At 32.1% G+C, this 22,461-nt stretch overlaps 3 protein-coding genes across 4 annotated transcripts; all 3 read left to right on the forward strand.

Annotated features, from left to right (window-relative positions):
- Positions 1–1,632: 1,632 nt before the first annotated feature.
- On the forward strand, positions 1,633–6,452 carry LOC105116535 (uncharacterized). The gene is made up of 2 exons (XM_011013939.1): positions 1,633–3,485; positions 4,605–6,452. Exons 1-2 carry the CDS (start codon positions 2,542–2,544, stop codon positions 6,214–6,216), a joined length of 2,556 nt encoding a protein of 851 aa, XP_011012241.1. The 5' UTR covers positions 1,633–2,541; the 3' UTR covers positions 6,217–6,452.
- A 305-nt stretch (positions 6,453–6,757) lies between these two features.
- Positions 6,758–7,817, forward strand: LOC105116536 (uncharacterized). 2 transcript variants are annotated; one of them, XM_011013940.1, is made up of 2 exons: positions 6,758–7,033; positions 7,208–7,817. In XM_011013940.1, the coding sequence occupies exon 2, from the start codon at positions 7,243–7,245 to the stop codon at positions 7,729–7,731; it is 489 nt and encodes a 162-aa protein (XP_011012242.1). In that variant the 5' UTR covers positions 6,758–7,033; positions 7,208–7,242; the 3' UTR covers positions 7,732–7,817. The 2 variants fall into 2 exon arrangements, with proteins under 2 accessions (XP_011012242.1, XP_011012243.1); XM_011013941.1 differs by having other exon boundaries at positions 7,212–7,817.
- Positions 7,818–19,199: 11,382 nt separating this feature from the next.
- On the forward strand, positions 19,200–22,237 carry LOC105116537 (uncharacterized). Its single transcript, XM_011013942.1, has 4 exons — positions 19,200–19,412; positions 19,892–20,273; positions 20,612–21,328; positions 21,584–22,237. The coding sequence occupies exons 2-4, from the start codon at positions 19,907–19,909 to the stop codon at positions 21,793–21,795; spliced, it is 1,296 nt and encodes a 431-aa protein (XP_011012244.1). The 5' UTR covers positions 19,200–19,412; positions 19,892–19,906; the 3' UTR covers positions 21,796–22,237.
- Positions 22,238–22,461: the final 224 nt, after the last annotated feature.

Raw genomic sequence — 22,461 nt, forward strand, 5'->3', positions numbered from 1 at the left:
TAAAAAAAATTATATTCAATATTAAAATATTAAAATAAAAAAATAATTCTATAAAAAACCAATTAAAACTTTTAAAAATTCTAAACAACCACTTTAACACAAGAAGCCGAACTTCATGCTATATAAGGTGTGTTTTGTATTATGTTTTAAAAATAATTTTAAAAATTTTAAATTTTTTAATTAAATATTTTTGAGATTTTTAAATTATTATAATAAGCTGTTATTAAAAATAATTTTTAAAAAATAAAAAAAATATTATTAATATATTTTTTAAATAAAAAATAATTTAAAAATAATCTTAACCCCAGTTTCAAATTCAATAATAATAAAAGTTTGATAAATTATACATGTTATAAATTAATAGTCATAGAGACATTCTTGGAATTCATCTAATTTAGCACGGAGAAGCAGTAAAATTATTTATTTATTTATTTTAAGTTCTTCGGTTCGATGGATCTCGTAAATGCTGATGTGAAGTAAGAGTTTATCCTCTTAGATTACTTCAAAAGAAATTTGTTTTCCTTTGATTTTTTTTCCTTACAGTTCCCACCTTGAAGTTTCTCGAATCTCTCCTATTTAAATTTTGATTACTTTAAATGCAAGCAACTGGTGTTGTGGTAAAATCATTTTAATAATCCAATTATACTTGAGTTAATTCTCAAAACACTAAAATAATAAAAAGATGAAAATAATTAAACTAAGTATAAAACTCTGTGCTCTCCTTTGGTCGAATTAAGGGTTGTTTTAAAATATGGTAATAATTTTTTTAATATTAACATATTAAAATAATTATAAAAAATATAAAAAATAAATTTTAAATAATAAAAAAATATTTTTAATAAAACACATGGAGCAACGTTTCCAAACGGGCTACTCTTTGAAGCAACAATTCCACCGGGTGTTTGTTTTTGTATTAAAAATATGTCTTTCAAGATTTTAAAATTTTTTAAATTAACTTTTTAATAATTTTAAAATAAAATATTTTAAAAAATAATTACTATTAACCAATCAAATACATCACAAAATCAGACATCCGTATGAATGCATCCCTAACAGAATCCCAATATAAAATGTCTTCGTGTTTGTCGTCAAACAAATTATATGGGGTTTCGAGGCTCCAATTTGTGATAGGAACTTGCACTTATCTATTTCAGACTTGGATAGTCAATCTCTCTTTCTCTCCCTCTCTGTTTTTTTCTCTTTTTTTTCAATTTAGTCTCAAACAAGAATGGGGAGAGAGGATTAAGTTTAATGATTTTGGATTCATTTTATGATTTTAGTCCTCTATGTTCTTCTAACTACAGTAAAACCCCTTATGTGTCATGATTTTAGATTCAGAAAAGTCATTATTGCCTCTCATGGTGGGTTTATTCATTCCGAAATTAGAAGTAGAGGGGCTGATTTGATCAAAGTTATTATAAAAGGGCCGGCTAACCAAAATCACATAATAAGCGGGCACCGTTTCCCCGAAGTACAAAATGAACCAAAAAGGTACTTATATCACAAGAAAACAAAACAAGTCATTAATTAATCGATCAGGACTCAGGAGAGTCTTTAATAATGGGAATAAGGAAATAATAATTAATATATAATAATGATACTAATAGTCTAGTCTCCAACTCCAACGATACAAAGCAGCTTGCTTTTCTCTCTTCTTCCCAACTTATTGCAGAGAGAGAGAGAGAGAGCTCCTCTGCTGCCCTTTAGTGAAGGTTCTCTTTGATTTTTTTTTTCCTTTTTTATTATCTTCATCACCATTTCTCTTACTACTTTTATATATTCAACCAAAAAAAAAAAAAACTAACACCACATTGGAAAAAAAATTTACTTCCAATCAAAGAGGCTTCGTGGAGAGAACCATCGTTTATAGACAGAGAGACACTAAAATTCCACTCTAGTCTCTTAACGTAACCACTTTTGATGCCTTAATCCTGCACTTCGATCTTCTCTCTTTAGAACACGTTAATAAAAAATGTGTCTTTTGATTTTGTCTCTCTGATTTTTTGCTGTCCTTTTTTCTTCTTGGTATTGTGAGAGCACATTTCTGGGTTTATTTAGTGAGATGATTCGTGGGTTTACTTGATTTTGTTGATGGGTCGGTGATGATTTTGGGTTGTTTTGGTGTAATCATTCGTGGGCCCGCTGTGAATTTGTTTGCTTGGAGGAGTTTTGAGGTGAAAAGTTGCTGATTTGGGGTTTTGTGGAGGATTTGAGGCTAAAGGTTGGGGCTTTTTTTCTTTGGGATAAAATCTCTGGTTGGTGTGGTTTCATGGTGGGTTGATAAAAATTGGTGCTGTGTTGATTCAATCTTTCCAGGTTTATGGTATATTTGCTTGTTTTGCAGATTTCAGTGGGCTGGTAATAAGTTAGGAATAAAGCTCTAACAATCTGGAAATCCCACTTTGGGTTCTAAGGGATTGAATTGAATCATTTTCGTACGGTCAAATGGTTTTGGGGATTTTTGTATTTAAATTATCTCTTAGTATTGGCGTTTCTTGTTGGATTTTATTTTGAGGTGTATAATTCTGCTCTAAAGATAAGATGAGTTCAAGCATCACAGAAGGTTTGGTAAATCAGACCAGGCTTGTAGTTCATATAGCAGAAAATGGCCATTCACTTGAACTTTATTGTGATGAAACAACGCTTGTGGAGAGGGTAATGCGTTATATCGATTCAGTTGCTGGGATTAACTTCAATGACCAGCTTGTTCTGTGTTTGGAAAAGAAACTTGAACCTCAGCAGCCGCTTTCTGCCTACAAGCTTCCATCTAGCGATGGGGAAGTGTTTATATTTAACAGAGCAAGGATGCAAACCAATACCCTTCCCCCTCCACTCGAACAAATTGATCTACTTGAAATTGCAGACCCTCCACCACCACCTTCTTCGCATGACCCCCATCCTTTAGATGATGCTCCAGACCCAGCTTTGAGGGTTTTGCCTTCTTATGAGAAACAATTTAGATACCATTACCAGAGGGGCTATGCAATTTATAGTAGAACCCAAGTAAAGCATGAACATTGCCTGAAGTTATTGACGGAGCAAAAGGTTCAGGAGAGGGCAATGGAGGTTGCTAGGATTAACGTGCATCAATTCTACAGGGCAATTTTTCAGAACTACTCAGAGTTCATGAAGCGTTATACACAACAACACAGGATACATTTAGATCTCTTAACAAATTTTGAGAGAGATTTAGAGAAACTGAGGTCGATCAAGCTTCATCCAGACTTGCAATCTGATTCACGTAAATGTTTAGTCGATTTTGTGAAGGAAGATAACTTGAGGAAGGCCGTGGATAATTGTAGCCATTCACATAGGCAGTTTGTGAAGAAGGTTTTAGAGTTTAAGCAAAATTTTGGTGATGCAAAGCGCAAAGTGGAAGAATTATTTTCTTGTGAAGCTTCGTCATCTATTAGGAATTTAGATCTTGCCATCAAGGAGCGTCAGCCATCCATCAATGAACAGAAGAGCATAATGCAGTCTTTGAGGTTGGTTGACTTCAATTCAAACATCTGAACTGCCTTCCTATTTGTTAATTTTTCTGTATGATTTTGTGCTTGTTAAAAATTTCTTGATTGATGCAGTAAGTTGAATTTTTTGAAGCATTGCTGTGATAATACATCTTAGCACTGTCAAGGATTGAGTTTATAGCTTTCCCTGTAATTTCTGTGATATAGCCGGTTCATTGCTATGCCAATCTTATCTAATTCCTGGCCTGAGTATTTTTGGCAAGTGATGAGCACATAGGAACACATGGTACGATGGCTGCTCAGTGATGATTGCATTCAATATTAGTCACTAGTCTGTCTTTTTTATGGATGATATTACTTTGATTTTTGTTCTTTTTCAAAAGTAGTCCGTGTGTTTTAGATCTTTGATTCCCTCTTGGGGGCAGATAAATAAAAATATTTAAATGTACTCGCAACCTTTTCTCCATCCGATGCCTGTTGTGCTGTTGAATATTTTGTTAAAGACGACCTACAGCTAGATTCTCACCTTAAAGGACAATAAGAGTAGCAGTCCAACTTCATGCTTTGGCTCAATGCCATTGGCCTGGCAATTTTTGTTTGAAGTAGGAGCTGCTCATAAATGAATCATGATTATGGAAACGATTCACTTCTAGATTTCAATTTCAGCTGGTGTGCGTGTTTGGAAATTTTAAGACATTCAAGTGAGTGCAATAACTTGATTGAACCATCAAGTACCCTGTTGGTGTTTTATCCACAAACCTTGGGAAATAAGGAAAATATAGAAAACCTAGAGTTCACTAAGCTAATCCCTCGAAATCCAAAAGATGCGTTTCATGAATCTTTGAGAACCTTAGTTTGCTGAAATCCACAAAAAAACAGAATTCTGAAATTCAATTTTTAATTCTTTAAATCCTGATGGTTTTAAAGAAGCAACTCCCTACTAAAGTAAGATACCAAATGGTGCTAATATGGTAGCATTAATAAGCTCCCAAATCATAAATTTTTTGTCAATACCAATTTATAAGTAAAACCTAAAGTTTCTGTTTTTTCAAGTCATACTAATTGCTGCAGTAGTTAGGCTGGAGGAAGATAATGCACATTCCACTGATTGATGGCTGTGGACTTGTATTTATGCAGAGACGATGCAAGCACGGTGAAGAAACTTGTGCATGATTGTCTGTCATGCCAGTTGTCCTCCTCAACTCGTCTCCATACTGAAGTTTCAGCCCTGAGTCTTATGTATGATGTCCATGAAAAGAGTCATTTGCCCAACATGCTGGCTGTTGATGATTTAATTTCCAAGCTGCTTGGTTTTTGCAAGGATAAGAAGAACGAGATGAACATCTTTGTGCATGATTTCCTACAAAAGATCACCTATGTTACTTTCCTCATGAAAGATGTGAAGTTAAGGTTTCCTGTTTTTAGAGAGGCAATGTTGCGTCAGGATGATATTTTTAGGGACCTAAAACTATTCCATGGGATTGGTTCTGCATACAGAGGCTGCCTTGCTGAAGTAGTGAGAAGAAAGGCTTCTATGAAACTTTACATGGGCAAGGCTGGACAACTGGCTGAGCAGCTTGCTACAAGGAGGGAGGTTGAGGTTAGGAGACGGGAGGAGTTTCTGAAAGCATACAGTTCATATATACCAAGAGATATATTAGCATCAATGGGGTTATATGATACTCCTAGTCAGTGTGATGTCAATATATCTCCATTTGACACTAATTTGCTTGACATTGACATCTCAGACTTGGACCGTTATGCTCCTGATTATTTGGTTGGACTTCCTTCAAAAAGTGACAAGACTGCAAGCTTGAAAGGCTCATTGTCTATGTCTAATGACAGTTCTCGCTCAGCTGAGATGGAAGAAATTGGTGAGGAAGCACTTGAGAAAGATTGCTCTGAGGAGCCCCTCGAGGGCTGTGAGTTGTTAGAGATTGCTGGAACTAGCAAGATGGAAGTTGAGAATGCAAAACTGAAAGCTGAACTAGCTTCTGCAATAGCCTTGATATGTTCCCTTTGCCCAGAAATTGAATACGAGTCAATGGATGAAAGTACAGTGGGTAGTCTATTGAAGAATGCAGATAAGACAACTGAAGCCTTGCGGCTGAAAGATGAGTATGGAAAACATCTCCAATCTTTGCTTAAGGCAAAGCAAATACAGTGTGTGTCATATGAGAAGCGCATTCAAGAACTAGAGCAGAGATTGGCTGACCAGTATTTGCAGGGGCAGAAACTTTCAAATAGTAAAGATGCATCAGACTATGCTCTTTTGGCTGCAAAGACTGAAGACTTCAAACCAGAAATTTCCAGTGGTGAAGCACCCATGCCTTATGCAATGACCTCAGAGCCCATGGATGAGGTTTCTTGCATTTCTAATTCTTTGAATTCAAAGCTGGGGCTTTTCACCAGGCAACCAAGCAAAGGTAGAGAAGGGTTTGATGAAAATATGATGGACTCGTCTGGGATGTTCAATACTCAGTTGGATTCATCAATGGTGGAGCCAAATCGTGAAGAGCTGCAAGTTTGTGATAAAGATGGAAAGGGTAAGATGGTGGGACAACTGGGCATGTCACTGACAAACAGTTCCACAGCTGAGAGTATGCCAGAGCCTCTCGATATCTCTCCTTCAGATGCAGCTGCTGAGCCTAAAGTCAGTGGTGACCATGGAATTATGTTAGAATTGCAAAATGCACTTGCAGAAAATTCAAAACAATTGAGTAAAACTGAAGAAAGAAAGTGTACATAGATAATAATTAAAAAAAAAAGAAAAAAGAAAAAAGAAAAAAGAAAAGAAAAGAAAAGAAAAAAAAAAGGACAAGTCCTCGTGTGGGAATTGAACTTGTTTTTCCTTCCTGTACAGCTGATGATCCAAGTTGGTTCCCCCCCCCCCCCCCCGGGCCCTTGTATATTAATCCATACTCTCTTTAAGCATGTACAAAATAAAAAATAAAAATTCAGAATACAATCAAGTTTGATCAAGAATTTCATAGGCTGTAGAGTGAAGTTAACCTTGGTGCAATGTGCCAGGATATATATAATTTCTTTTTATTTCAAGCTTTATCATAAATAGTAAATAATTTTCCAGCTTTTTCAGGGAGAAACACTTCTCCTTTTTTTCACCTATTTTTCACATTTCTTCCTCTACTTCCCTGCCAAAGATCTCAAACAACGTGGCACTATCAAATTAGTAAATGAATCTATCCCAAGTCTATCTCAAGCAAACTTCTTAATTGCATGTCCTTCTCTAGGAAACCCTAAAGGTCGTGGGGTCCAATACTTACAAAGACGCCGAATCCAAGTAAGATTCTTCTAGCTTTTTAATTCTAAATTACTAAAACTTGAAACGACCAACGAAATCATGTGTTATTTACCCCTCTTGAATTTGACCACCTGTAGCTTCTCTCTCTTCTTTTTAATTCAAATCAACACTTGCTCTTCTTCTTCTCCATCAACATGGTTTTTCTTTATGCATGTGAGAATAGAGCACCAGAAACACTCGGTTAGCTGTTTTCTTTTCTTGTAGGAGCAGTCCATGAAATATTAAAGGACAAAGTATAATATTTGTACGTGTTCTTTCTTTCTTTTCTTTTCTTTCTTTCTTTCTTTCTTTCTTTTCTTTCTTTCTTTCTTTTTCGTTAATTACTTGTTAAATTATAATTAATTTCTCAATCTTGATTTTGTACTAGATGCTAAACTGATTATTTTTCTTCCTATTAATTACGTGTAGGTTTGTTTAGATAGAAAAAGAAGTCGTCCAAACAAAGATACAGAGATGAAGATGATGAACAGAAGAAGAATGTTTACAAGGAATAAGAGAATAGCCAAAGAGAAAGACTATGATATTGATTTGCTTTTGAGCATCGACCATGCAGAGGGCTTAGACAACCCTAGCACCTATCCTTCAGTAACCACCAGGGATTACCGTGTTGTATTTTGGGTTCACCCAGATTATCAACTTGCAACATCTTGCGATGTAGGCTCTCCAGATCCTGTATGGAACCAGAAGTGTCGTTTGAAGTTAGACAAGTCCAGGGATTGCAGCTTTTTGTATGTTGAGGTGCTTAGGTATGGATCCTCCTCTGAGAGTAACCCAGGAACCTCTAATGGCATAAGCTTGGTGGGTAGGGCTCAGATACCTCTACCGAACTTGTCAAGTAAAACTGATGGCCGCTATGGACTTGTGAGGCCTAAAGATGATGGATATAAGGCTGAGGGACACATTACTCTGTCAATGAAATTGATGAAGATAGATATAATATAACGAGCGAAGGCCAATGATGAAATTATAGCTACGATGACATCTTCTTCTTCTTCTTCTTCTTCTCCAAAAAAAAAGGGGGTACGCACTAGAGGTTCTCATTATGAATATTGTTTGATGAGTCTATCAATGTTAGAACTAATTTCTAATATGAAAATATTAGGTTTGAAGAATGTTTTCTTTACGTTTTTGTTCATTTCCTAAAGAGATATCATCTCTGATCTAGTTTCCATGCATAGTTAAGCAGATCTGGTTTCTCTAATACCTTCAAAGACAAGGAGGAAACATGTTATTTTAACCACTTTTCAACTTAATTAAATTCTTATCACATTGATGATTCAGCTCTAGTGCTGTGAAAATTGGAAGATACTAAACCACAGATGTACGCGGCATGTTAGTAAATGTATTCTACTGTGCATCCATGAGAGACTGCGATATTTAACGTTGGCAAGTATTGTTTCTTGAGGTCAGCACCAATCTAATTAAATTAAAATATAAAAAATCGGAACTGTTTTTGCAATTACTTTGGATAAAAAATTAAGTTCTTTCTGTTGAACAAAAATCTGACAAGAATTTAGGTTCCACATTTATCTTTCGGATGTAGATTGAAATCTCAGACAAATACGTAATCAACTCAATATAATTATTAATCGAAATGAAATCCATAATAATCTCGACTAGTAGGTGAGGCTACGAAGAGAGGGGAGTGTTTCTTCTTCAATATTAGGATCTAGGGACTCAACCATAAACATACAAGTTTTATGCAACTGCTTGTGTCGTAGCCCTTGGAGGTTATTTTATGGTGAGAGCATTGGCTTTACTATTAACTTAATGGTAAATAAAGAAGACGAAAAGAAGTTAAAATTCCATGTTGCTGGCGAGTTTCTCGTCGGGAATTTCCTTTTCGTCAGCGTTTTTGTCCAAGAACTTACCTTCTTTTTTTTTTTTTTTTTTTTTGATGGAGTGGCTGATGAAATATTCGTGCCAAAAAACTAGATTTTATAACAGCCCATATTCAAATGGGAAGTCCATTAGCAACGTTAATTCTTTATGGATTATCCCGTCACCGATTCCATCTGAAATAAAAAAAAGATTAATTTTTGATGGATTATTTCTTCACTGATTCCGTTGAAAACGCCAAAAACTTATAATGTAACTCTTCGATGAAATGCGAGTGAATATTGCCGATGAAATCGGCGGCGGCGGACATGCACCTCAACTCCTAATGGACTATTCTGATGAAATGTGAGAAAACATTTCTAATAGACATTTGATTTTGTTGGTGTTTCAAACTTTCTCTTTGTATTGTTTATTATTTAGAACCCTAGCTGTATATTTTATTAACCCTCAACTCACAACAACATCAACAATAACATTATTAAAAATATTCTTAGTTTTTCATGCATATATAATAGTTTTTCTTATTGGATGCAACTAAGCTTAGTTGTTATGAGTTAAATAATTGATAAATATTTAATACTTATAAGTGTTTTAAACCAGGTAATAACTTATTCATATTTTAATTTATAGATTTGAGATTCATTAACATTTATATTATAAGATAACAACAACAATTGATACTTTTCCTACAAGAAAGTTAATTAATTTTTTTTTTGTAAGAGAATATATATAAGAGAAAATTATTTTAAAAATATGTAATTTTATAATTCATTTATCAAACAAAATATGATAATTCATAACAATTAAATAACATATAATTATATGTTTGTTTAGATTTGATGTCAGTCAAATATCTACTCATTATATTATTTAATAATGATCATTTAAAATGAAAAAATATTGAAAAATCCCTACTCGAATATAGGTGACCACCACCATCATTTCTTGTAATATAATGAATTATTGTTCTCAAGCGAGGCTTAAAATAATATAAAATAAATATTGAAATCTCTTCAACAATATAAGCTTCACTTATCAAAGTTGCAACATGTGCTTTAGTTTTAATTTTTTTTTTAAGGTTGAATAAGTTATTGCAGATGAATAACTGAATGTTTTTTTTTTATATATAAAAAAATGAACAATTATTAAGAATGCATGCAATCCCTAACCTCTTAAGTGGATATATCCATTTGTATTGTACATGACCTCAAACTTTTGTCTTATAAGTTAAATAAATGAGAAGATTCTCTATTAAGTCAAAGAAGGAGGGGGAAAGATCATTTTAAGTTTGTAAATTATCTTAATGATGTTGTTTTAAGCTGCTCAATGTGATTAGTATGCAACTTATTTAAATAAATATCTTTAAAAAAGTGTTTAATCTTTATGAGTATATCTTTAAAAAGGTGTTTAATCTTCATGAGTACATCTCATATCCTTTTTTATAATAAGTCATATAAGCAATTAGAATTAAAGTTTATATAAACACATAATAGTCATGACTCTTCATTTTATACAATTTGTATTCCCCTAAATTTATCAATCTAACTATGTTTGAAGCATATCCATTAGAAAATTGTAGACTTTTAAGCCATTTAGAGAGAAGAAGTTGTCCATCCTTGTCTAATATGAATGTGGCTTTCAGCTTTGCAACACAAAACTCATCATTAACCAATTTTATATTCTTACAGTCATAATACATAGCTAAATTTATTCTAGCTTTATATTATTCTTTGTTTTCCTTTTCATGTCCATGACAATGTTAAAAATATTTTAAATACATTCTTCTTGATATACATGACATCTACATTATAGTGGATAACATTAGTTTTTTAATAAGAAAGCTCCTAAAACATACTTTACTTTATCAAACTGTGTGTCACACCAAAACGAGGAAACTTTTGCATACTAACATGAAAACCAAGTATAATACCATCATACCATAACATTTATTAGACACTTCTTTACCTATAAGTACCAATGATATAATATTCATTTCAACTTTATCTTTTAATAAGTCTTTTTTATTGTTTCTGAATTAATGATAACTTGGCAAGAATCTCTGGTAGCAATAAAAAAAAGAAGAAGTTTACCAATTTTGATTAATGTAAATACCTTATTATTACCCATATAATATAAAGAGGCTGATTTTCCATGTCCTTCTCATACAAAAGAAAATCGTTTATAGTTCAAATCAAAATTGTTTTCATGTAAAAATTATATTTTCTTAAGATATTATATGTTAAAGCCCTGACTGACCATACTAGATTTAACTCAACAATCAATGGTCGAAGATAAAATCTATATTCCTACCATACTAGATTTTTTATATTTTAATTTAATTAGATTGGTGCTGACCTCAAGAAACAATACTTGCCAACGTTAAATATCGCAGTCTCTCATGGATGCACAGTAGACCAAGTATGATCTTTACATTATTATTATTATTATTATTATTATTATTATTATTATTATTATTATTATTATTATTGTAAAGATCATACTTGGATAATAATAATAATAATAATAATAATAATAATAATAATAATAATAATAATAATAATAGTAGTAGTAGTAGTAGTAGTAGTAGTAGTAGTAGTAGTATTAGTAGTAGTAATAATAATAAAGAAAGAGAAGAAAAAGAAGATGATGAGAACTTGGAGATGGAAAATTAATGTAAGGATTAAACAATAATAATAATAAATGTCAAGGTTAGAGGTTCCACTAATGGTATATCAAACAAGTATAGTATAAACTCTTATTATTGAATTGGAAACCACACACAAAGGAGGTTCCAATCAGATTATATATTGTTAACATGATTACATTAGTCATCTTATTCAATTAATGCTAATACTTGTAAATCTCGTCAAGCATTCATGATTATAACTTATGTTAACAACAAATCAAGTTCCTTTCATAGCTCAGGTGTCGGTTATACCATACATTATGAGCTATGAAAGTGCCAAGCATTTGTTGTACCAAGTGTTATACAACATAAATCAAGATTAGTCATTTAACAAGCAAAGTATTAAAGAGTGAACAAGATAACAAATATAAAACATGTTAGTATCAAACATTAAAGTCCATATTAAGTTTACATTATACTTATTCTTACATCATTAATGTAACTTTTTCACCTTGACATAACTAACTTAGCTAGACATAATGAAAGAAAGCAAAATAGATAAACAAAATAAGAACATAAAAGTTAACTAAGTAAAGGAAAGGAAATGAAAGGTATAAACTTAATATTAATGAAAGCAAAGCATAAACATTACAAAAAATACAAAGAGAGAAAGGAAGAGCATGATCTTGATCTGAAAAACAAGATGCCTAAATGCATGGCAAATGCCTCCTTTTATAGGCCAAAATTGGGAACTATTGATTTGATGACTAATTGATAAGTGGGTGACCAACTTTTGACTTGGTGACAATCCTTATCTTCTCTTGTCTGCCCAAAACGTCATTGATAACGTCAAAATTGGAGCCAGTTGCAAACATGAAAGTTGTAGGCAATTGTCTCAGCTTTCTTGTGTAAAACATTCAGCTCATTTGGACTTCTAGAACTCCAGATATGGCCAAAATACTAAACAGTGCTCGGGTTGGAAGACAGATTCGGGCTTTTTTGTTGTTGCTACAATTTTGAATTGAAAATGGCCTTTTTAGATCTTGGGCTCTATATGAAAGTTGTAGGCCTATGTCTTACCTTTCCATCCATATAAATTGGAACTAAATCTGAGATATATATCTCCAAATATGACCCAATTACCGAACAGTGTTCCGGTTTGGATTGCACCGACATCTCTTTTCTAAGTTTGGCCATCTCTTTATCCTTGCAATTTAAGTTCTTAAAGTCATCAATCAATCCTTTCATTTATGTGATAGGCCTGCATTTAAAATAAACATTTACCACAAATTAAAGGTATCTTATATTATTAGATATATTATTATAAAACATACTTTGGTTAAGGAGTTATTGATACTTCAAGTGCAAAATGATGATATAAAACCATGATAAAAATGCACTTTTAAGTACTAATCAGTCCAACCCAACCTAGTCGGGTTAGGCCGGCTAGAGACCCTACTTACCATTTTTTTAGCGTAGGTTAGACCCAACCCAACCATTTAGGCTGAGTCCAGTCCAGGCTCGAATGGTTGAGGGCTTGACCCAACAACTATGCTAATTATTTGGTCATTGCATGAAAAATCATGTAATGGCCAGATCGGGGATGGGGAAAACAAGATAAGGACATGGCACAACCTTGTATGGCAAGAGGAAAACAATTATTGGAGTCATTCTTAGTGTTACAGGAAAGACCGAAGTGTGGTTGATAGTAGCAACAATAGCTAAGGTGTTGCGAAGAAAGTGGCCAACTGGTTGCCGAGAGGGGGGAAAGAAAAACTAGGCAGAAAGATGGTTTTTTTGCTTAACTTTGGTTTTTGATCTCTCCTCCCTTACAATATGAAATCCACCTCTATTTATAGAAGGTGAAAGATGGACACTTTTTCTCTTTTTGAAGACAAATTTTAGCCCTTGATTTTGCTGAGAAGGATCCTAATCATTAGCTCAAAGTTGTTATCATGGCCTGAAAAAGTTGTTGTAAAAGGGATGGTTGAGTTGAGATTTTAGGGTGGTGTTGAAACTGTTATAGTGTTAATCAGCTAGAAAGGACCATACTAGGGTATAGTTAGATGCCGAGCCATCATTTGCATGCAAGTTTTGTCAAATTTGATGGAGAGATGAAACATTAAATGCCATGAAAATAAGAACACTAGAGCAGCTTTTTCTGCCTTAAATGAGAGAGAAGATGAATAGTCACCAAATGATACGCCGTTTGGTTCCTTTTTTTTTATTGTTCAAAATAGCATCATTTTGAACTTTTTAGGGTTTTAATTTAGGGTTTTGGCTAAAGTTTAATTTGGTCCTCCATCTTTTAGTTTCTTTCAATTATAACTTTAATTGACTCTAAACTTTTAATTTTATGTAATTTTCCCCCAACCGAACTCCAATGTCAACCCTAAATTTCAATGCCTTTTTCACATTGGTTCTTGGGCTTGGATTTATGTAATGTGACCCTCAATTGACAATTAAACTTTTAATTGTCTTTAATTTCACCCATAATTTCAATCAATTGAGCTTTCATAGTTCGACGCCTTTAGCAAAATGATCATTGGTTGTGAATTTTTTTAATTTAGCTCTTAATTCACCTTAAAAATTTGATTTTCTTACAATTTTACTATTGATTTGAACTGATTAACTTTGTAAAAATTAAGTTTGGTCTCCTACAATCAAACTTAATATTTCACCAATTAAGCTCCTAATAAAATTAATTTAAACCATTTAAAATATAAATCATTGCACCTAATTAAATCCTTTTAGTTAGACCAAAATTCATTCTTAAACATAATTAAAATTTAATTTAGTCCATGATTAAATCAAATTGACCCATTAAAAATCTAATTATATCCTTGGATTTAATTTTTATGTGGATTTATCCAATAATCATGTAACTTGACCTTAAATCTGTATTATCTCTATAGTTTGAAGTAAAATATGGTACAATCAGGTTCCCAACTCTATCTAAAATTATCGCTTGATATTTTTTCTTTACATTTGAAATCCTTCCAACTTCTTTTTCCTAAAATATTAGTCTTCTTGTTATTATTATTTATTATTTATTTTTTTTTATTTCAGAAAGAAATAAGATGAATTTGGAAAATAACCCAGAAATGTGTTATGATATGAGAGATGCCTAAAACTAATATGTAGGTGTTTGTTAGATGACATATATACTGAACTTACCTTCATGATAATTCCCTATAAAAAGATCACTTATGTTTTTAGAAAGGCTTATGTGATATTATGTAAGTTATTCTTAGACTTGAGATCACTAAGTTATTTATATAGAGAATGTTATGATTTATTCCTGCCTACACGTTGCTTAATTAAAGGTAACAAATAAGAAGATATTGAATATAACATAAACTATATGAAGATATTTGAGTAATAAAAAAAAGGATTCATTACCCTAGGTGAATTAGAAAAAATATTCCATATGTTCTCAAATAATATTGATTATGAAATTCTTGCCCATTACGGAATGAGATTTGAAAAGATTTCAAATCTTATTCAAATAATCAATGGCTATAGTGTTGAGAAAAAAATGATTTAACAAAGCAGACATACTCTATACTATAATATTTAAATCAAAATATTATTGATGAATAAATAATAATTACACTGATAAACTAGTTACTGAAATGTTAAATTATACTACTTATGATTGTTCTGATATTTAGATGATCATGACATATTATTAAACATTGTACTTGATTTTACTAGACATTGTACTTGATTTTAAATATAAATCAATAAATTTTTGAATTAAAAATAAATTAAATTGTTTAATTTAATTAATCTTATTTTATTTAGAATTATGATTTATATTAAAGCCAACTTATTAGAAAACTTAATGGGTCATACACATAAGAATTATTTGTCAAAAATTAAAATATTCTGATGTAATGGCCCTCTTTTTCACAGGGGATTACAATTCTAGAGTTAAATAAAATGAAGTAGGGATCGACTTGATTGAATAAGTTTATAAATTTATCATGAAATAGTATATGTGATATTATTTAAGTGATAGATTGATCTTTTGCTATTTATAGGGTTTTTCAGGTTTTTTTATAAATAGAATGTTATGCCTTTTATTTTTTGTATAATGCTCACAATAGAGAAAAATCACATTAGTTATAGAAATATAAAGGAAAAGAGATAACATTCAAAGATATAACATTAGTTACATTTGAAATCCTCCCAACGTGCTTTTGCCAAAATATAAGTCTTTTTGTTATTAGTACTTATTTTTTGATTTTGGAAAGAAAGAAGAAGAATTTGGGGAATAACTCAGAAATAAGGTATAATATTAGGGATGCTTAGAACTAATATGTAGATGTTTGTTAGATAACATGTATACTAAACTGACCTACATTAGAATTTCCTATAGAGAGATCACTTGTGTTTCTGGAAAGGCTCATGTAATGTTATGGAAGTGATCCTTAAACTTGAGATCATTAAGTTATCTTATATAGAGAATGTTATGCTTTGATCCTACCTACACGTTGCTTAATTAAAGGTAACAAGTGAGAAGATAATAAGTATAACATAAATTATATGAAGATATTTGAGTAATGAAGAGAGGATTCATTACCCTAGGTGAATTGTAAAAAATATTCTATTTGTTCTCAAATAATATTGATTATAAAATCCTTATCCAATGAGGAATGAGATTTGAAAAGATTTCAAATCTTATTCAAAGAATCAATAGCTATAGTGTTGTGAAAAAAATGATTTAATAGTGCAGGCATATTTTATGTTATAATGTCTAAATCAGAATATTATTAAGAAAAGAATAATAATTACATTGAAAAACTAGTCACTAAAAAGTTAAGTCAAACCACTTATAACTATCATGATATTTGGAGGATCATGGCATGTTGCTAGACATTGTACTTGATTTTAAATATAAATCAATCAATTGTTGAATTGATAATAAATTAAATTATTTAATTTACTTAATCTTATTTTATTTAGGATTATGATTTATATTTGAGTAAACTTATTAGGAAATTTAATAGGTCCCATACATAAGAATCATTTCTCAAAAATTAAAATGGGATAATTAATCAAGTATGTCTTGATTATAAATAAAATTTTGAAATTGAGAACTAAAATATAATTAATATAGAGAATTACAATTCTAGAGTTAGAGAAAATCAAGTAAAGACTTAATTGAATAAGTTTATAAATTTATCATGAAATAGTATACGTGATATTATTTAAAAGGTGAATTGATATTTTACTATTTATAAGATTTTCTAAGTTTTTTTATAAATAAACTATTATGCCTTTTATGTTCCGTATAGTGCTCACAACAGAGAAAAACCATGATAGTTATAGAAATACAAAAGAAAAAAGATAACATCTAAAGGTATAATAATCTCTTTTTTCTAAAAGGATTTAAGAGATTTGTTATTAGTGGTTCGTATGAATTACCATTAGAGACTAAAAATTTAGACGACTTTTGTTTTATAATAACCCAATATTAAAACAATTATTCAAAGCAAAAAAAATCTAATTTTTAGTTAATCTTTGCATACGCCCTAAATAATTTTTGATCTATTTAAAAGGCAATCTTCATCTATGACAATGAAAAACTTGTCTACCTTGTTTCTAAAAAATAGAAGAAAATCTATGCATTGTAGCATTTCCTATTGCTTTCAAGGTCCTGTCATCCATAGAAGGTAACGGAAGATTTGTCGGATTCATCAAAATAGCAAACTATTCATGAAAAATATCGCGGATCACTCTTTAAAGCATTCTAACGTATGTCATCTTTGATGATTTCGAGTATGCTGCTGCCGCTGCTTCTTCTTCCTAAGATTTTTAGGGGGCAAAAAAGCCTCAGTTTTCGAAGAGGAACATTGAGATCTAATTAAGAGCTCCTTGCTTCGGCATGTCAATTGTCAGGTACGTAAATTTATTTTTCCTCCCCTATGTTTATTGTCTTCGGAGAAATGTAATATGCTGGGTATATAGGATCAGAAGTCTTAATTCATGTGAAATATTGCAGGTGGTAAATGGTGAGCAGGAAGCAATATGCGTGGATCAAAGTTCTGGATTCGATGGATGTGTGGATTATGTTTGCCGATTGTGGCCCTTTCAATTGTGGCCGCTATAGCTTACGCAACCCTCAAACTTATTGTCAAGACAACTCGTTCTTCGTCGGATCAATCCAAATTAATAGCTTGTTTCAACATCTTTTTCTTCATTATTGCAGCCCTTTGTCTTCTTTACTGTGCTGCTGGAATTTTTGCAGCAATCTTCGTCTCTATCAGAGATTGTGCAGACGATGTAATGGCCCTCCTCTTTACCAAAAATAAGATTGCTCCTTCACCTTCACCCCCTACAACAGTACTCCAAGATGACCCACCCCGACCTGATCACGATCATCTTCCCGTTTAGCCTGCCCACAAGTTAAGTCATAGTTATACTGTATCATCTATCATGACTTGCTTTTGTTTTTCTTCTCTTCTTCTTCTTCTTTATCATGTTTTCATGGAAGTAAGTTTCAACCGAGAAAACAAAAAAGTTTCTTTTTCCCTCTCAAATTAGTATGAAGAGGGAAATTTGAGTAATAAGGTTGGGATATTGTATATTTGTATCTCCATTCAATAAAAAGTATCATAAATTGGATTCATGTATGCTTAAATATCATCAACAGATTTAAGAAGAAATGGAATAAAGCATGATACAGAGATATCCTTCAGTGACGTAGAACTCAAACATGAAGATGGTGTTTGCTACCGTAATAACATTTGATTTTAAAAAATATTTTTATTTAAAAATACATATTAAAAATTAATAAGAAGGGAAAAAGTTATTGATTGTTTACATTTCAATAACTAAAATGGTTGGTAAGACATGTTTTTGTAATTATCTTGCTATAAAAAGTAGATTGGCCTTGAATTTATTTTAGTTTTTTTTCTAATTAAAAATTGTTTTAGGGGTAGATATGTGTTTATTTAGGTTCATGAGAGCTTTTATTAGATGTTTTTAAATTAGTTACATTTATTAGATGTTTTTAAATTAAAATAGATTTAAAAATAAATTTGTAGGTCAAAATTAAACTCTGCTTTGATGATATTTCTAGTAATAAAAAACTATACCAACATATGTCATTTTATCAATTTTGTGATTTTAGATTTATTACCCTCATTTGATATAATAGATATTTTTAAAACTTTTATGATTACCTTTTTTTAAGTAAATAAAGGTTTATTTTTTATAGAGAAAAAATGGAAGGTGGAATTATACTAGAAAATCATTTTGTTTCTATGAAATTTAAAATAGTAATCTTTGTAAAAAAAAAGTTAATTTTAATATGATTAAATAATAAGATTTTAAGGGCTCTCCAAACATTAGATCAAAATATTTTAATCTATATTTATTTTTAATTTTATATTTTATTTTTTAATTAACATTAACAAAGATAATAATAAACAAAGTGAATTTGTTTCAATTAATCCCACAAGTAAAGAATGTGAGCGAGACATGTTTTGGTGAATGCGCCAATGAAACATCAACACATATCAATTGTATGTTTTTATATATTATGGTATGAATATAAAACACTTCGCGAATTAATAAATAAATAAATAATACTTTTAAAATGATTTCACTGATGCATTGAAAACTCAAATAATATTTTTATTATTTCAATTTATATTTTTATCACTCTTAATTTTTTTAATATTTATTATCAAAATATTTTTATTTAAGGTATCTACTTGAATCTTTTTTGTTTTTTTTTTTTAAAGAAGAAAATCTCTATATGAGGCCTGTTGCTCTAACGGCTCCAATCCAATTACAAGAACACCGTAGACCTAATCCAATGAGAGCTGTCCACGTAAGAGACGGATAAATTGTGGACCCCAACGCCAAACTCTATATATATGTTGCAGAACCCTCCTCGCATGCCCGTTAGTCTCTTCTCCGTATTGAGGTCTGTTCAAAGAAAACAAAATCACAAAACTAATAAATTACAAGAAATTAAAGTGGCCTGCCTGCCTGCTCCATGCTTTAATTCTTCTTCATCTTGCTCTGTAAATTTCTTTCGACAATAGAAAAGAGAACCCTTTAATTTTCTGTTTCAAGAAATTTACTTGGCAAAATTCTTTCCATCATCAAAATTAGCTAGTCCGCAGGATTTTTGTAACAGGTATTTTTCTTTCTTCTTTGTGAAACCCTTCTGTTTTCTTGTATTTTTAACGGGTCTTTCGGATTTTCAAGAATTTTTAATTTAAAGAAATTGGGTTTCTTTTTTCAAGAATCAGAAGAGATGTTGTGGTGCAATATCTTAGGACAATATTACTTCTGCAGAATTTCTAGGTAGTCTTTAGTGTTTTAAGACACCAAATTTGTGCAGAATTCCAAGAAAAATCTGTATAGATGATACGGATATTGATAACCTATAAGTTCATTATGTGATTGGTTGTAGCCAATCAGACAACATTGTTACCTACCTGTTTGTTTTTAGCCTTTGTAACATCATATAATCAGATTTGAATCTTGTTAGGGAATGATATTTCATTGCTGTTATTTGCAATTCATAATTTTTCATGCATGCCATGTTAGGTTTTAGTTTTGGAAAGCAGAGTGTTTGAGTGATTAATGTTGAATTTATGAATGTCAACACAGGATTCTTTTTCTGCAATGAACATTACTCGTGATGTCAGGACCTGCACAGCCAACTTGAATTGTGACCGTGAGCCAACTGGGTTATTGTTAGGAGTAAATGGTGGTACAAAAGCTAGATATGTGAATAGGGATTCACGAAAATGTTCTGAAATCCGTGGAACTGCATCGAAACTTTCTTGTCGAAGAGACTCTACTTTTCCAGTTGAAAATCAGGGAAAATTGTATAGGATAAGTTCAGAAAATGCAACTGAAGCAAGAACCCCAGATGAACATGGACTACAGAATGAAAATATCAAGGCAGTTGGGACCTCCCAAACTGTATCAACCTCCGATTATGTTGCTGCTGAGGCTAAAAGAAGCAACGGCCTAAAAGTTCGATCAGGTATTGTACAGTTCGACCCTGAAGTGTATGGTAATCTTTGCATAGCTAGTCATCAGTACTGGTTACCTCTTATTCGTGAAGATTCTAACTTTAACTGATTAGAAAATGATAATTCTAATCTTTGCATAGCTAGTCATCAGTACTGGTTACCTCTTATTCGTGAAGATTCTAACTTTAACTAATTAGAAAATGATAATTCTTTTGGCTGAATCTTTCTTGTGGTACCATGTCCTTAACATTTCTTGTAAATATACGAGGTTGAAGCTTTCTAGTAGTGTAAAAATCTATTTATGGAATTTTCATTTCTAAATAAGCATTCTTGATTGCGGATTTTGCAGGTAAATCAGGTCTTGCTCAACCTCGTCAGCTAACTCAGAACAGCAGACACTCTGCAAAAGCTGCTAATGATAATGGGAATCCAATGCGACCTGTCAAGAAAAGTGGAGATAAATTACCTCCAACTTCAGGACAGGATTTGGGGGTGAAGGCTAAGATAGTACCTCTAAAGTATTCTTCTAAACCATCTTCAAGTGCATGGAAAGTAAAGGAAAAGAAAGAAACTTCAAAAGAACCATCTAATTTGTCTCCAAACATGAGTTCATCCGATCAAGTTCATAGGGGTCAGCCCACTCAGAAGGGAAAATGTTCTGCAGGAGCTGTTAAGAAGAGTAGAAACCAAATACAAGCTGTTAAAAAGAGTGGGAAAAAAATAACCCCGACTCCCGAGCAGGAAAAGGAAAAGAAAGAACCTTCAGAAGGTCCATCTCATTTTCCCACTAAATTAAGTTTGTCTGATCGGGCTCACAGGGATCAGCCTGTTCAGAAGAGAAAATGTTCTGCACAAGCTGTTAAGAAGAGCGGAAACCAATTACCTGCAATTCCCAAGCAAGTATGGCAGGTAAAGGGAAAGATAGCATCTTCACAGGATTCAGGTAAAACATCTTCAAAAGTTTTCCAGGTGAAGAAAAAGACATCTTCTACATTGTCTTCAAAAACGAGTTCATCCCACGCCAAAACAAGAAGCTTCTCTCCTGAACATTCTACAAAGTGGGATGGTATGTCCGAAAGATCTAATTTCTTCGCATCTTGTTTTGGAAATATTCTCCGCTAAAATCTGCTATATCCACACTTGTGACCTTGTCCTGAATCGAAGATTCTTCTTCTTCTTTGAGCTTTCAATGCAGAGCATTTTCCAAATAGAAGATTTTGCTTATTTTTGTTTTATAACTTGAGTTTTTCTTCCAATATATCTGGTCATCCAATTACTTGGAACAAGCATCTAATTAAAGGATATCGTCTTCATATTGCAGGTTTTGTTAAACTTGGACATAATTGTTTTTTATGCGAGAATGATCTAGCTCATTCGCCATTACCAACTGATGAGGAGTTGGAGTCTGATAAATTACCAGATGTTGCTGTTCTTCCATGTGGTCATGCATTCCATGCCATGTGCTTGCAGCAAGCAATACCTGAAGATCAATTGAGAGATCCTTCATGCTTTGTATGTGACAGCTTACAATGAGCCTCCTCCACATCTGTTCTTTAAAAAACCTTTCTAGTGTATATATCATTAAACCACCATTGTAAGGAAATGAAGGCAAAATGTGGAATACAATTAGAAAGTGGTCGGAGCAGGGAAGTACATGCAGCTGTCCATCCGTTGGTGAGACTTTATGCAACGGAAAATGTATGCTGGCGCACAATAACGGGCTCCCTAGAGGTGCACATAGCAGTGATTGGTGTATTTGTTTGAAGAACGCTTCAAAGAAAATCAGGTACAATTCTCTTGGATTCATTGTGTTCCGCAACATGCTTTGTTACATACCGAACACACAATGGAATTAGAAAGCTCGGCTCTGAACAAATATGATTTTTCTTGTCTCTTAACATCCCCTGTTCCCTGTACAACATTCGTTTTCTTCAGTAGAATTCTTCTCTATTCAAAATAAAATAGTTAAATGATGCTTTGTGGAGCATCGGAGTGTGGGAGAGCACAATTTGCTGGCTGAGAGAATGCAATTTGTTGTTTGGCTTGAACCTTGGTTAATTTGTCGGGAAATATAACAACAAAAACACCAGACCCAACAGCGTTATACCCGATCGATGTAATTACCATTTACGGAATTATCAAGTTTTATTTACCAAACCCACTAGCCTAGGGTTTCAGTTTCACAGCCATACAGCAAAA

The sequence above is a fragment of the Populus euphratica genome, unplaced genomic scaffold, assembly GCF_000495115.2.
Source record: "Populus euphratica unplaced genomic scaffold, PopEup_1.0 scaffold980.1, whole genome shotgun sequence".
In the NCBI taxonomy this organism is placed as follows: domain Eukaryota; kingdom Viridiplantae; phylum Streptophyta; class Magnoliopsida; order Malpighiales; family Salicaceae; genus Populus; species Populus euphratica.

Bases quoted from the DNA above. Each gene is read 5' to 3' on its own strand.
- LOC105116536 (XM_011013940.1), top strand. From the start codon at position 7,243: ATGAAGATGATGAACAGAAGAAGAATGTTTACAAGGAATAAGAGAATA.
- LOC105116535 (XM_011013939.1), top strand. From the start codon at position 2,542: ATGAGTTCAAGCATCACAGAAGGTTTGGTAAATCAGACCAGGCTTGTA. The intron at 3,486-4,604 runs GTTGGTTGACTT...GTATTTATGCAG, and splicing joins AGCATAATGCAGTCTTTGAG to AGACGATGCAAGCACGGTGA.
- LOC105116537 (XM_011013942.1), top strand. From the start codon at position 19,907: ATGAACATTACTCGTGATGTCAGGACCTGCACAGCCAACTTGAATTGT. The intron at 20,274-20,611 runs GTATTGTACAGT...CGGATTTTGCAG, and splicing joins CGGCCTAAAAGTTCGATCAG to GTAAATCAGGTCTTGCTCAA. The intron at 21,329-21,583 runs GTATGTCCGAAA...TTCATATTGCAG, and splicing joins ACATTCTACAAAGTGGGATG to GTTTTGTTAAACTTGGACAT.